This window comes from Scyliorhinus torazame, chromosome 27 (genome assembly GCF_047496885.1).
Source record: "Scyliorhinus torazame isolate Kashiwa2021f chromosome 27, sScyTor2.1, whole genome shotgun sequence".
Lineage (NCBI taxonomy): Eukaryota > Metazoa > Chordata > Chondrichthyes > Carcharhiniformes > Scyliorhinidae > Scyliorhinus > Scyliorhinus torazame.
In genome coordinates, this window is record NC_092733.1 from 13,618,409 (window position 1) to 13,634,377 (window position 15,969).

The 15,969-nt window shown below is 53.8% G+C and overlaps 1 protein-coding gene across 1 annotated transcript in view; it reads left to right on the top strand.

Moving 5' to 3' along the window:
- Positions 1–1,976: 1,976 nt before the first annotated feature.
- LOC140403214 (cdc42-interacting protein 4 homolog) overlaps positions 1,977–15,969 on the top strand; it is a 143,876-nt gene continuing 129,883 nt past the window's right edge. The window contains 1 exon segment of the mRNA XM_072490969.1: positions 1,977–2,279. Coding sequence (XP_072347070.1) covers positions 2,256–2,279 — 24 coding nt within the window. The 5' untranslated portion in view covers positions 1,977–2,255.

The window sequence follows — 15,969 nt, forward strand, 5'->3', positions numbered from 1 at the left end:
TTCGACCCATTCAGTGTCTTCTGCCATTGTATTAGAACATGACTGACCTGCACCGTAACTCTGTCTACCCACCTTGGTTCCATGACCCTGGATACCCAACAAAGATCTCAGTTTTCCTGTTTTCACTGGGTCCCTAGCTGCAACGGCATTTTGTTGGACAGACTTCTGGGTTTCCACTTTACAAAGAACTTCTTCACGACCTCCATCCCAAGCTGTAATTTTAAGGTATGCTCCCTTGGCCTGGACTCACCCTCTGGAGGAAATAGTTTCACCCAATCTACCTATCCAGTCCTTTAATCAGGTTGCTCCCATAATTTGAATACTCTGTCATCTTTTGTACTCAACGAAGTCCAAACTTCGTTTTTGTAACTTGTGCTCATAATTTAACCCACATTTTCTCACTTTTCACCATTGGTAGTGCCTGTGTCTACCAGCAGGATTTTAAAATTCTTTATTCTACTTTTCAAATCCCACCATGGCATCAGCACCCCTATCTGACCTGCTTTAGTTGTCTAACCCCCCGAGATCTCTGCACCTCTCCGATTCTAATCTCTCGCACATCCCTGATTTGAATTGTCCCGAAATCCCTCCTGAAATCCCTCCACCTCTCTTGCCTCTCTCTCTCTCTCTTTTCAAACACTTCTTAAAAAGGATTTCTGTAAGCATGTCTCACAACCTCAGAACATACCAAAGTGATTAACAGCCACCTACACATTTTGGAAATGTACTCACTGCTGCAATGCAGGAAACGAGGCAGCAAATTTGTACACAGCAGGCTCCCACAAACAGCAACCTGGTAATGACCAGATAATCATTTTTGTGACAGAAACAGAAGATGCTGGGAAATCTCAGCAGGTCTAACAGCATCTGTGGAGAGGGAACGCTCCGTATTGTCCAGCATTTTCTGTTTTTGTTTCAGATTCCAGCATCCGCTTCTAATCATTTTTGTTATGTTGATCGAGGGATGCATTTTGGGCCAAAAATAGTGCCACAGGATCTTGCATGCCAACCCGCAAAGGGAGGCGGGGTGAATATCAACTGAATATTTCACTCAAGGTGCAGCACCTCTGACAGTGCAGCACAAGCACAGTGCAGTCAGCACACCGGGGGGGGGGGGGGGGGGGGGGGGGGTGAAGAGTGGGGTTGTGCTCAAGTCCTGGAGCCACATGGACCTGATACATGCATTCTGTGGCTTGGCAGCAGACATTATTTTTCATAGATTCCTGACAGCGCAGAAGGAGACCTTTCGGCCCATCGAGTCTGCGCTGACCCTGTGAAAGAGCACCCTACCTGAGTCCATTATCACTCCCTTTCCCTGCAACCCGATAACGTAACCTGCACATTCCTGGACACGAATGGACAATTTTAGCGTGGCCAATCCAACTAACCGGCACATCTTTGGACACGAAGGGGCAATTTTAACATGGCCAATCCACCTAACCTGCACATCTTTGGACTGTGGGAGGAAACCGGAGCACCCGGAGGAAACCCACACAAACACAGGGAAAACGTGCAGACTCCTGACAGTCACCCAAAGCCAGAATCAAACCTGGGTCCCTGGCGCTGTTAGGTGGCAGTGCTTGCCACATTTTGTGGAACGTATGGCCACGTTTTTAAAAAAATGTCAATTAAGGGACAATTTAACGTGGCCAACCTACCTAACCTGCACATCTTTAGGTTACGGGGGTGAGACCTGCGCAGACACACACCGGTACATCTGGCCAAGTTAAAGGCGATATGTAAATGCAGGTGAATGATGTCCTGCTCAGAAGTCCCCCCCCCCCCCCCCTTCAAGAGAGGGGGAGACAAGTGCCTGGTTGCCCCCTTTTAACAGCACCAGCCATTGGCGCAGGAAACCAAAACAAAAATTAACAGACCAAAGCCCCCCCCCTCCTAGTTTTCTTTGCGTAGCGGGCGGACCGAGCGGAGTCTGGGCGCTTGCTGTGCCTCGGGAAACTGCGGCGAGGCGCAGTTGAGCTGGATTGGCGTCCGTGACGCGGGGGGAGGAGAGGAGAGGAGAAGCTCGGAATCAAGCAGGGGGCCAGAGAAATGTTTCCAGGTTTAAGAAAGGCCAGTCAGTCAGCAGGGAGGGCTTTCGCACAACCAAACTAAGAGACAGAAGGAGAGCGCGGACCGAGAGAGCGGAGGGCAACAGAGAAAAGCAGGAACGACAAGGAGAAGCCATAAAGAGTTCATCCTGGTCTGTCTGTGTATCTCTCCCCAGCCGGAATTAAAAGGCGAAGTTTAACAGCATCATGGAGTGGGGCGCCGAGCTTTGGGTGAGTCCCTTCAAAAATAAAGCAGACACAGAGAATGGAATGAGGTGAGAAAGTTGTTGGCGAGTTTGGGAAGGGTGAGAGGACCAGCCTGGCACCCCCCCAAAAAAAAATGTTTACTCCCATTGATCAAGGAGCCAGGAAAGTTTCTCCAGAAAGAAAAGTTTGCTCCCGAAATAAGTTCTTTTAAACTCTAACAAAACATGTTTCCCCTCTCCCTCCCTCCTGGTGGATGTGTTTCAGTCTCTCTCTCTCTCTCGCCCACTCAGGGAGGACTCGCACGGATTGATTTGTATTTTTGGTCGGTTGTGTTGTTTAAGAAGCGACTCTTTCAAGTTGCGGAGCAGTGGAGCCAGTCCAGAGAGGGCGCCTCCTCCCCTCATTCCTCACTCACTCTCTCCTCACTCACCCCTTTCACACTCCCCTCATTCCTCACCCACTCTCCCCTCACTCACTCCTTTCACACTCCCCTCATTCCTCACTCACTCTCCCCTCACCCACTCCCCCCTCACCCACTCCCCACACCCACCCCTCACCGACCCCCTCGCCCCTCACCGACCCCCTCGCCCCTCACCGACCCCCTCGCCCCTCACCGACCCCCTCGCCCCTCACCGACCCCCTCGCCCCTCACCGACCCCCTCGCCCCTCACCGACCCCCTCGCCCCTCACCGACCCCCTCGCCCCTCACCGACCCCCTCGCCCCTCACCGACCCCCTCGCCCCTCACCGACCCCCTCGCCCCTCACCGACCCCCTCGCCCCTCACCGACCCCCTCGCCCCTCACCGACCCCCTCGCCCCTCACCGACCCCCTCGCCCCTCACCGACCCCCTCGCCCCTCACCGACCCCCTCGCCCCTCACCGACCCCCTCGCCCCTCACCGACCCCCTCGCCCCTCACCGACCCCCTCGCCCCTCACCGACCCCCTCGCCCCTCACCGACCCCCTCGCCCCTCACCGACCCCCTCGCCCCTCACCGACCCCCTCGCCCCTCACCGACCCCCTCGCCCCTCACCGACCCCCTCGCCCCTCACCGACCCCCTCGCCCCTCACCGACCCCCTCGCCCCTCACCGACCCCCTCGCCCCTCACCGACCCCCTCGCCCCTCACCGACCCCCTCGCCCCTCACCGACCCCCTCGCCCCTCACCGACCCCCTCGCCCCTCACCGACCCCCTCGCCCCTCACCGACCCCCTCGCCCCTCACCGACCCCCTCGCCCCTCACCGACCCCCTCGCCCCTCACCGACCCCCTCGCCCCTCACCGACCCCCTCGCCCCTCACCGACCCCCTCGCCCCTCACCGACCCCCTCGCCCCTCACCGACCCCCTCGCCCCTCACCGACCCCCTCGCCCCTCACCGACCCCCTCGCCCCTCACCGACCCCCTCGCCCCTCACCGACCCCCTCGCCCCTCACCGACCCCCTCGCCCCTCACCGACCCCCTCGCCCCTCACCGACCCCCTCGCCCCTCACCGACCCCCTCGCCCCTCACCGACCCCCTCGCCCCTCACCGACCCCCTCGCCCCTCACCGACCCCCTCGCCCCTCACCGACCCCCTCGCCCCTCACCGACCCCCTCGCCCCTCACCGACCCCCTCGCCCCTCACCGACCCCCTCGCCCCTCACCGACCCCCTCGCCCCTCACCGACCCCCTCGCCCCTCACCGACCCCCTCGCCCCTCACCGACCCCCTCGCCCCTCACCGACCCCCTCGCCCCTCACCGACCCCCTCGCCCCTCACCGACCCCCTCGCCCCTCACCGACCCCCTCGCCCCTCACCGACCCCCTCGCCCCTCACCGACCCCCTCGCCCCTCACCGACCCCCTCGCCCCTCACCGACCCCCTCGCCCCTCACCGACCCCCTCGCCCCTCACCGACCCCCTCGCCCCTCACCGACCCCCTCGCCCCTCACCGACCCCCTCGCCCCTCACCGACCCCCTCGCCCCTCACCGACCCCCTCGCCCCTCACCGACCCCCTCGCCCCTCACCGACCCCCTCGCCCCTCACCGACCCCCTCGCCCCTCACCGACCCCCTCGCCCCTCACCGACCCCCTCGCCCCTCACCGACCCCCTCGCCCCTCACCGACCCCCTCGCCCCTCACCGACCCCCTCGCCCCTCACCGACCCCCTCGCCCCTCACCGACCCCCTCGCCCCTCACCGACCCCCTCGCCCCTCACCGACCCCCTCGCCCCTCACCGACCCCCTCGCCCCTCACCGACCCCCTCGCCCCTCACCGACCCCCTCGCCCCTCACCGACCCCCTCGCCCCTCACCGACCCCCTCGCCCCTCACCGACCCCCTCGCCCCTCACCGACCCCCTCGCCCCTCACCGACCCCCTCGCCCCTCACCGACCCCCTCGCCCCTCACCGACCCCCTCGCCCCTCACCGACCCCCTCGCCCCTCACCGACCCCCTCGCCCCTCACCGACCCCCTCGCCCCTCACCGACCCCCTCGCCCCTCACCGACCCCCTCGCCCCTCACCGACCCCCTCGCCCCTCACCGACCCCCTCGCCCCTCACCGACCCCCTCGCCCCTCACACTCTTCCCCCCCAACCCCTCACACTCCTCCCCCCCAACCCCTCACACTCTTCTCCCCCCCAACCCCTCACACTCTTCTCCCCCCCAACCCCTCACACTCTTCTCCCCCCAACCCCCCTCACTCTTCCCCCCCCAACCCCCCTCACTCTTCCCCCCCAACCCCTCACACTCTTTCCCCCCCAACCCCTCACACACTTCCCCCCCCAACCCCTCACACACTTCCCCCCCAACCCCTCACACACTTCCCCCCCAACCCCTCACACACTTCCCCCCCCAACCCCTCACACACTTCCCCCCCCAACCCCTCACACACTTCCCCCCCCAACCCCGCACACACTTCCCCCCCCCAACCCCGCACACACTTCCCCCCCCCCCAACCCCTCACACACTTCCCCCCCCCCCAACCCCTCACACACTTCCCCCCCCCCCCAACCCCTCACACACTTCCCCCCCCCTAACCCCTCACACTCTTCCCCCCCCAAACCCCTCACACTCTTCCCCCCCCAACCCCTCACACTCTTCCCCCCCCCAAACCCCTCACACTCTTTCCCCCCCCAACCCCTCACACTCTTTCCCCCCCCAACCCCTCACACTCTTCCCCCCCCAACCCCTCACACTCTTCCCCCCCCAACCCCTCACACTCTTCCCCCCCCAACCCCTCACACTCTTCCCCCCCCAACCCCTCACACTCTTCCCCCCCCCAACCCCTCACACTCTTCCCCCCCCTCACACTCTTCCCCCCCCAACCCCTCACACTCTTTCCCCCCCCAACCCCTCACTCTTCCCCCTCCCAACCCCTCACACTCTTCCCCCACCCCTCACACACGCCCCTCACCCCTGACACACGCCCCTCACACACTCCCCTCACCCCTCACACTCCCCTCACACACTCCCCTCACCCCTCACACACTCCCCTCACCCCTCACACACTCCCCTCACCCCTCACACACTCCCCTCACCCCTCACACACTCCCCTCACCCCTCACACACTCCCCTCACACCTCACACACTCCCCTCACCCCTCACACACTCCCCTCACCCCTCACACACTCCCCTCACCCCTCACACACTCCCCTCACCCCTCACACACTCCCCTCACCCCTCACACACTCCCCTCACCCCTCACACACTCCCCTCACCCCTCACACACTCCCCTCACCCCTCACACACTCCCCTCACCCCTCACACACTCCCCTCACCCCTCACACACTCCCCTCACCCCTCACACACTCCCCTCACCCCTCACACACTCCCCTCACCCCTCACACACTCTCCTCACCCCTCACACACTCTCCTCACCCCTCACACACTCTCCTCACCCCTCACACAATCCCCTCACCCCTCACACACTCCCCTCACCCCTCACACACTCCCCTCACCCCACACTCTCCCCCTTACCCCTCACTCTCCCCCTCACCCCTCACTCTCCCCCTCACCCCTCACTCTGCCCCTCACCCCTCACTCTCCCCCTCACCCCTCACTCTCCCCCTCACCCCTCACTCTCCCCCTCACCCCTCACTCTCCCCCTCACCCCTCACTCTCCCCCTCACCCCTCACTCTCCCCCTCACCCCTCACTCTCCCCCTCACCCCTCACTCTCCCCCTCACCCCTCACACACACCCTCACCCCACACTCACTCCCTCACCCCACACTCACTCCCTCACCCCACACTCACTCCCTCACCCCACACTCACTCCCTCACCCCACACTCACCCCCTCACCCCACACTCTCACCCTCACCCCACACTCTCTCCCTCACCCCACCCCACACTCTCTCCCTCACCCCACACTCTCTCCCTCACCCCTCACTCACTCCCTCACCCCTCACGCACTCCCTCACCCCACACCCCTCACTCCATCGCCCCTCTCATCCCTCACTCACTCTCACCAACCCAGTGTACCTTTTCTGTTGAAAGCTTTCCTGTTGCACCGACGCTTTCCAGTATGAGTGGGGAAACGAAAAATATTTGCAATGGCCGAATTTGGCCCGTGTTTTGTGGGTGAGGCAGGGAGAGGGGCTTGGACTTTCCTGGTGTGTTTTTGGCTGCTTCTGTCGGTAGGTTTTGCAAGTGGAGGAGGAGTGGGAACCATGAGCGTGTTTTGGGTGTGGGATTGGGCTCTGATCCTCCGCGGTGTGAACTGGAGGTGGACAGAGCAGTGATCCGAGAGAAGGAGCTGCCCCCCCCCCAGTACACCTCTAGCAACCCTGTAAACAAACCAGCCATCAGCAATCTGAGCTATTGTTTTATTTGGGTGTATGCGCTGAATCGGAGATGCCTGCAATTGTTTCCTGAGAACCGCAGAACACAAAGCCGCTCGGCCCATCGTGCCTGTTGCAGGCGCTTTCAGATACCTTATCCAATAAGTACCCCCCCCCCCTTTTTCTCTGCCCAAGACCAGCCCCCCTCCTGCAACCTTAAGGAGTTCTCTGTTGAAGCATGGACACCAGCAGGATTTTACTTTGGGGTTAAATATCTCTGCGGTAGGCTTGAAGAGTCTTCACGTATCTGCTTGTTCCTTTGTTCAAAGGCCGAGCAAAAGGAATATATGTTCGATAGTCATTTGCAAGCATTCCATGCGATTTCCAAAAAACACCCAACTTTCTTTTATTAATTTGTAGGATGTGGGCGTTGCGGGCTCGGCCAGCATTTGTTGCCCATCCCTAATTGGCCCTTGAGACGGTGGTGGTGAGCCGCCTTAAATCACTGCAGTCCATGTGGTGTAGGTACACCCACAGTGCTGTTGGGGAAAGACTGCCAGGTGTTGACCCAGCCACAGTGAGGGAACGGCAGATATATTTCCAAGTTGGGATGGTGTGTGGTTTCGAGGGAATCATGCAGGCGGTGGTTTTCCCATGCGTCTGCTGCCCTTGTCCTCCTGGATGTCAGGGGTTGTGGGCTTGGAAGGTGTAATCGAAGAGGCCTTGGCAAGTTTTGCAGTGTATCTTGTGCATGGATCACACGGCTGCCACTGTACATCGGTGATTGGGGGGGGGGGGGGTGAATATTTGTGGATAGGGTGCCAATAAAGCGGGGCTGCTTTGTGCTGGATGGTGTTGAGCTTCTTGTGTGTTGTTGGAGCTGCACTCATCCAGGCAACTGGAGGGTATTCCATCACACTCCTGACTTGTGCCTTGCAGATGGACAGGCTTTGCAGAGTCAGGAGGTCAGTTACTCACATAATTCCCAGCCTCTGACTCTTGTAGTCGCAATATTTATATGGATAGTTCAATTTCTGGTTAATGATAACCCCAGGTTACTGATGGTGGGGGATTCGACAATGATAGCATTGAATCTCATAGGGAGATGGTTAGACTCTCTCTCGTTGACAATAGTCATCACTGGGCAGTTGTGTAGCACAAATGTTCCTTGCCCAGGCCTGAATGCTGGTCTATGTTTGTATTTCTGTTACACCCTCTCCCATCCTTTTCACCAACTCTATTAACATAGTCTTGAATCTCTCCCAAACTTATCTAACTTCTCCTTAAATGCATTTGTGCTATTTTCCTCAACTATTTTTTGTAGTGGCAAGTTCCACATTCTCGCCACTCTCTGGATAAGAAGGTTTTTCCTGAATGCCCTATCAAATTGTTACTGACTATCTTATGTTTGCGTCCGCTAGTTTTACAACCCCTCCCCCACAAGTGCAACTATCTGCTTTATATCTACCCTACAAACGGTACCATTTTAAAGACCTGTAATGAATCATCCTTCAGTCTTCTCTTTCTAGTTAAATGAACCCTAGCCAAATGAACCCTAGCCTATGTAATCTTTCCCATTAACTCAGTTCTAGCATCATTCTAGAATATGTTTTTGTACCTATCAAATGTCTGTCTTTCCTTTGTATAATATGAGGATCAGAATTGTTCACAACACTCTAATGTTGTCTAACCTAAGTTCTGTACACGTTTAACATAATGCTCCACTTTTCAACTCTTCCCCCCTCTCCAAATTAAATTATTTTTAATGATTATCTAACTGCGTTCCTACCATGAGTATCTTCTGTCCCATAACCCCCAGACCACCTTGCCTCCACGATATAGCTCAACTGACATTAGTAAAGCGTTATCTAATTATTTATCTCATTGCAGTTTTTGAACCATAGAATTCCTACATTGCAGAAGGATACCATTTGACCCGTCGAGTCTGCACCGCTCCTCTGAAAGCACACTACCCAGGCCCACTCCCACTGTATCCCCCTAACCTGCACATACCTGGATACGTTTTAAAAAATAAATTCAGAGTAGCCAATTATTTGTTTTCAATTAAGGGGCAATTTAGCATGACCAAGCCACCTACCCTACACATCTTTGGGCTGTGGGAGTGAGACCCACGCAAACACGGGGAGAATGTGTAAACTCCACACGGACAGTGACCCGGGGTCGGGATCGAACCCAGGTCCTCAGTGCTGTGAGGAAGCGGTGCTAACCACTGTGCCACCATGCCGCCCATTCTTCTATCTCATTTAACTGCTTATTATCCAAAGTGTCTGACCTCTTTATTTTTCTGACCAAAATGTACCACCTCACACCATGTCAAAATTCACTTGCATTATACGCCCATTCTGCAGCTTTGTCTGGTTTTCTGTATTCTGCCGCAGTTCTCCTCCGAAATAACTATTCCCCTCAATTTGGCGTCGACCACAATTTTTATTGAAATTTTGCTCCAGCATCCAAAACATTGTAAATGGTGACAGCCCCAGTACTGATCCTTGTGGAACGCTGCTTCCCACCTTCCATCTGTCTGAGTAACCACCTTTAATCCCTACCTTATGTTCTGTCGTCCAGTTTCTGACTCCACATGTTCTCACAAGGTGGGGAAAGGGTTAAAGGGAAATGGGATGTGGTGAAAGATGCCGGCTACAGACCAAATTCCTGCCACAGGGGGTCGGTGGTTATGAGTAGAAGATGTGAGGTTGGAAAGGTTGTTGAGGTCCGATAGGACAAGGCATGAAGGAATTTGAGAATGGACATGAGCTTCCTCCCACTCCCAGGTCCCCATATCTCTCTCTTCTGTTTTCAGCGAGCCAAGCAAACAGCCAGGTCACATCAGACTGATTTGGTGTTAAACCATCATCACTGCAGATTTGGGACTCCTGTTGCATTGACATAGTTTCATGTTCCTCAGTGGCTGAGACAGATGGATCAGAAATGTTCCAGCTTTGATAGCCCAGTGCATGCTGAACATTCACAGCGAGTGTGACTGTGAGTCTGTTTCAATGGAATGCAATATCTGGGTTAGGGCAAACAAATCTGACGGGGAGCTCATTCCTGATTGTTGCTCAGTGAGTCCTCCAATTTCAGCGATGCAGATGTTGGATGAGGACAGAATTGGTTTTACATGTAATGACTTGCATGGTTAGTTAGTCTAAGAGCTGTCGGAAATAACTTGCATCTATGTCGCATCTTTTTATGACCTAATTGTCTTATAACTTCTGCAGCTGATGAAGTATTTTCAAAGTGCAGTCGGTGTTGTAATGTAGGAAATATGGCAGCCAATTTGTGCACAGCAAGCTCCCACAAACAGCAATGTGATCATGACCAGATCATCTTATTTTTAACAATGTTGGTTGAGGGATGAATGTTGACCAGGACTCTGGGGGTGCATGAAACCACATATCAAAGGACCTGGAGATGGAATAGTATACCTGGATTCCTCACCTTCGGGAAAGGAGCGAGAGAGAGAGGGTGGGATGGGGTCAGTGTTGTGAGGGAGGGGAAGGGATGCGGAAGGACGCAAAACACAGCTGCAACAAAGACAAATATGCAAAGAGAAATTGAGTGATCTTGGGTAACAAATTGGGAAGTGCCTGAATGGGGAAGCTCCCTTGATTAGTTTGTAGGTGTCCGATCTTTAATAGAACACACAGCACTCCAAATCACTAAGTTAAGCTGCAGTAAACGACCGGGTCAATTTCAAATGTCTACATTCAGTGCAGTAACTTCCAAGACAAAGGATGCCGGATTTTATTGAGCAGGGGTATCGCGAGGACGTGGGCAGTGGCGAGTAAATGGAGTGGAGCTGAAGACCAGTCACGGTCTGGCAGAGCAGGTTCAAGAGGCTGAACCACCAGTTCCTATCTGGAGGACTGCCGCTTCCTTGAAATCTTTGATCACTTAAAAGAAATGTAATTTAGATGACCTGCTCCTCTATGTCTCAAGCCCCCTAGCCAGCGCGGAGGGAATAATGGAACTCCTAAGGGAGGTTGGCTGCTTCTCAGGTAACCTGAGCAAGAGCAAAATCTTCCCCATGAACCCTCTGAGAGGGGGGGCGGTGACGACAAATTAATCATGACGGATCGAAAAGAGCATACTACAGAGACAAAGGTATATATGGGGTCTGGTCCCCCCGAACCTCTTATTCTATCACTAGGCAGGTACCGCAGAAAGAGTACGGGGCTGGGTCAAAGAGCGAGGAGCAGAGTGGGTAAAAATAGGGGAAAACTCCTGTAAGTGGACATTCCTCCAGGCACTGGCCATGGCCACTCTCCCCCAGCTAGGTACTCGAGAAACCCATTGCTAGTGGCCACGCTGAGAACATGGAACCAACTTAGACATCACTTTTGGTCTGGTCACAATGTCCATCATAGCCCCCATCTGCAAGAGCCATAAATTGACCCCCGCGACAATGGGCGCTTCCTTTAAAAGGTGGAGACAGGGCAAAGGGGTACTGACAGTAGGGGACCTATATGTAGACGATAGTGATGGAGGACCTCATGAAAGGGAACGAGCTCCGGTACATACAGATAAGGAACTTCCGCCACAAGGAGACAGCATTATTCCCCCAGCTACCAGGATACTCCCTACTGGACATACTTCTGACCACAGCGAGCTAGGGGATGGAGTAATTGCGCGGACATGTACAGACAACGATTAGAGGAGGTTCGGTCACTGCTGGATGAGACACGGAGGGTGGGAGGAAGAGCCAGGCATAGAGATAGGGGAGGACTCTGGATCGAAGCACTGCGCAGGGTGAACTCCACCTCCTCATGCACAGGGCTGAGCCTAACGCAGCTAAAGGTAGTGCACAGGGCTGTGCTTAATCAGAACACGCATTAATGGGTTCTTCCCGGAGGTGGAGGATAAATGTGAACAGTCCAGGGAGGCCCGGCTGATCACACCCACATGTTCTGGTCGTGCCCCAGACTTGTCGGGTACTGGACACCTTTTTCGAGGCCAGGTCCAAGGTTGTGAGGGTGGAGCCATGCTCGCTAGTGGCGGTCTCGGAGTATCTGTGCAGCCAGAGCTCTCTCTGGGGAGAGGGGCAGAATAGTCTGTGCCTCTCTGATCGCCCGCCGAAGACGCTGCTCGGCTGGATAGCAGCAGCGTCACCCAAGGCCCCAGACTGGCTGTCCGACGTGGCAGTATTCCTTAAATTGGGAAAAATAAAGTTCTCCATTCGTGGATCGGAGGTAGACTTCCACAACATGTGGAATCTAGTCACCAGACGGCTCCAAGACCAGCAACCAGGAGGGGAGGGGGTGGGCGGTGGTGAGGACCAAAATGGACAATGGAAGGAGAAAATAAAGGCTGGGTGGGGGGTGGAGAGAGGAGGGGGAGAAAGAAGGGAGAACATCAAGCAAAAGACAAGGCAAGCAGGGCAGAGGAACCAGAACGGACAAATGGCGAGGACACATGGGTGCAACAACAATGTGGATGCCAACAATTGAAGCACTTTGGAAACATGTTTATCCTGATGTGTGCAATGCTTCGCATCAGCAAGTAATTTTCCTGTAGTGTTATTCCATTTAATTTCATACCATGTATTTGCTCAGGGTAAGCATTTTTGCTGTGCCTGACTTCATTAAGTGTGGGGTAATGAATTTGCAGTGTACAAAAAAAACCTTGCATTTATATTGCATATTTTACATCCTTGGGATGACTTGGTTCCTCTTCACGTGCAGTCACTGTTGTCGGCAAGTCTACAGCCAGCCTTGACACAATATCTTACCCACAGCAATGTGATACATGACTGGACACTGTTTTGGTGATGATTGTGGGACGAGAAATGGTCTGGACACGGGGCAAACTCTCCTGGTCCTTTTGTGCTCTTTCGCATTCACCTGAGCATCCTGGGCTTAACAACAACTCCCACAGCGCTGTGCTCCCATAACGTGGCACAGGAAGGGTATCCGCTCGGGATATGTCCTTTAGACTTGGAGATGAACCACTGAACCAAGACTGACATTTAGACTCTGCGTGTACTTGAACCAGGTTTCTCACGGGGAGAATCTTGTTCTGGGCTCAGAAATGTTCATGTCCATCAACTCAATCTCTACCACTGACATGACACTCATTTAGCATGCTGTCACTCTATTGCGAAGTTGATACTCATTTATTTGCTGGCAATTTCACTGCAGTGAAGCCTCTCTAGTTACTGAAGCCAGTGTGTATAGAAAAAATGCATGATATCTGCGCTTTTTTTTTTTTTGTTGCTATTCCAGTTCGTCTCCTAAACTCCCTCCGGATCTAAACTTCCGAGAATAGTTCCCTAGTTGGCCGGTGCCATCCAGTACCACAATCAACTCCCCATTGTTCACCTGGGCCCAGTTCGTGAATTACACAACTGGCCAGTTTGGAGATATCGCAGCCAAGCCCAATGTTTGCCTCAGCCAGGAGTCTACATGCGTAGGAGTTGCTGGATGGTTTCAGAGAAAACAAAGAATGCTGGCTGATTTTTACACTTCCCTCCTCTCGCCTTCGACTAGTCAACGCAATCATGGAAACCTTATGCCATTGTAGCCCGAGGTCAACTCATTTGGGACGCATTAGGAATTATGTAGGAATGGGAGGAGGCCATCAAGTTCCCCGGAGCCCGTCCTGCCATTCACTCCGAATTCAGCCGAGAACATGCCTGCTTTGTACAGCTCCTAAACCATGTTGGGCAGTGTATTTACCAGATTAGCCCCCCCCCCCCCCTGTCCATTTGTGTTTCTGGAAGCATTCATGATTATTGCAACAAGTCAGATATTTCGAGCTCCTTTTTACTGGACATAACACAATGGTTGTGCTGCCCACTGAATACAGTGCTCGAGATCGATAACTATTTTTGCTTGACCTTAACGTGCACCTGCTGTTGGCTATAGTACTCTCCTGGAAGAGTGGAAAGTTCGAGAGGATGTGAAAGGGGAACATTCTTGTGCTTTAGGGGCATTAGGCCCAGCCAAGTACTCTGCTTGTCTGAGTAAGAGAAAATTGGGAGAGATCAAAATCTCATTGAAGAAGAGGGCCGGATTTCCATAGATTTTGCAATGACTGAGTGTTTACAGAGCAGAAAGCCATTATTTATGCTCCATGCGTGCTTTCCTCCATCTCTCTTCATCTCATCCCATCAGCATATCCTCCTATTTCTTTCTCCCTCACGTGTTTATTAAGCTCTCCCCTTGTGCATTGATGCTGTTCACCTCAACTACATCATGTTGCAGCGAGCAACTCCACACTCCAGGGACAAGGATTTCTCCTGGATATCCCATATTGGATTCATTGGTGACTACCTCTTATTTATTGCCTCTAATTCTGTTCTTCCTCCACAAGTTAGGTGGATTGGCCATGTTGAATTGGCCCTTCATTATGGGCCAGGGTTTAGAAAACACCAAAGTATATCATGGAGTTCACCTGACCTACAGCTGTTTATTGATTTTGGTTATGAGGAGCATAAGGGCCTACCTTTCAGGTGTTATTCAACAGAGTTCATAAGCACTTTTAAATACCCCACACAGCTACAGTACTCTATATATAACCCAGAATAAGTTTCCCTTGGCTGTTTCAACTTAATAACGACATCCAATAAACCAGAAAACTCTTTTACCAAAACAGTAGGTTTGAATTCCTCCCAGAAAACCGTTGTCACTTTTAAATTGTCAAGTGATCTGGGGACACCCTTTAAATGCAGAGAGAAAGAGAACAAGATTTCTCGGTCTGAACCCAGCTTCCAAATGTGTCAAGAAAAGTAAAACTCAGAGCCACAGACCAGCTCAAAAACGAAACTAAAAACCCAGAGCCACAGCCCAGCTCCACCCCCACAATGACATCACTGAAGCCGTTTGATAATACAAAGCATTTCGTAAAGGGACACTCCCATGACACCTTGGGATGTGCAGCCTAGGTGGGTTACGAGGGTGGACCAAGGTCAGATGCTCTTTTGGCGGGTCGGCACAGATGGGCCAAATGTTCTCCTTTTACACTGTAGGGATTCTAAGTGGAATTACCTTCTTTGCATCCATCTTATCAGACTTGCAGAATTTTTAAGACCTCTGTTAGGTTTGATGTGGAGATACCGGCGTTGGACTGGGGTGAGCACAGTAAGAAGTCTTACAATACCAGGTTAAAATCCAACAGGTTTGTTTCGATGTCACTAGCTTTCGGAGCGCTGCTCCTTCCTCAGGTGAATCAGGTGTGAGGTTAGATCACCCCTTGGTCTTCTCTTCTGGAAATGAGCCCAACCTGTTCAATCTTTGTGATGGGCATGATGTTTTGGTTTGTAAAAGTCCATTCTGTCAAATTCAAAGTGTTGGGGAAGGTGGGAGGGTCCCTTTGCCCTGAATTACTTGGGGACATTAGATCTTGTATTCATTAGGGGGAGGGCTTCGTGGTGCACTTTGAAGAGGCACATTTTTCTCTCTAGCCTTCCCTGTTTTGCTTAACTTTCCACAATGTGATCCAGTTGCAAGGTTCCTTATCGTTTCTCCATATGGCTGCTCCTCCTTGGATCACGAGGCCTGTCAATGCTGTCAGTCCTCTCGCCCGCAGGAACATCCTGTCCCTGCACATTCTGCCAAGCCCATTGTTCTGAGATTAACAACGAACATTGGAGCCTGTTAACTGAGGCTGGCTTGGTCCCACAGCTAAACGGGATTTTCTAACCCCCCTGTCACATCCTGTGTACGGCAGCTGAATTTGTAAATGGGGGACATTAAAAGTGCACTAAAGTTGTAATTTCTTTCCTTGTCCTTCCTCTGTATTCTGTAATCCCTGCCCGCCCCACTCCCACAGATCGTGCCCCAGCTGCAATTTGTCCTCAATTAGAAATTTAATAAGGAACAAAGTGACAGGGCTGTGGGATGTTTAGGTCATACCTCGAGTTCTGATACGCTGTTCAAAATTAGTCAAAACTGTTAATGACTGTGTATGATGAAGTAAATTAAAAGGGGGGGGAAGAAGGACA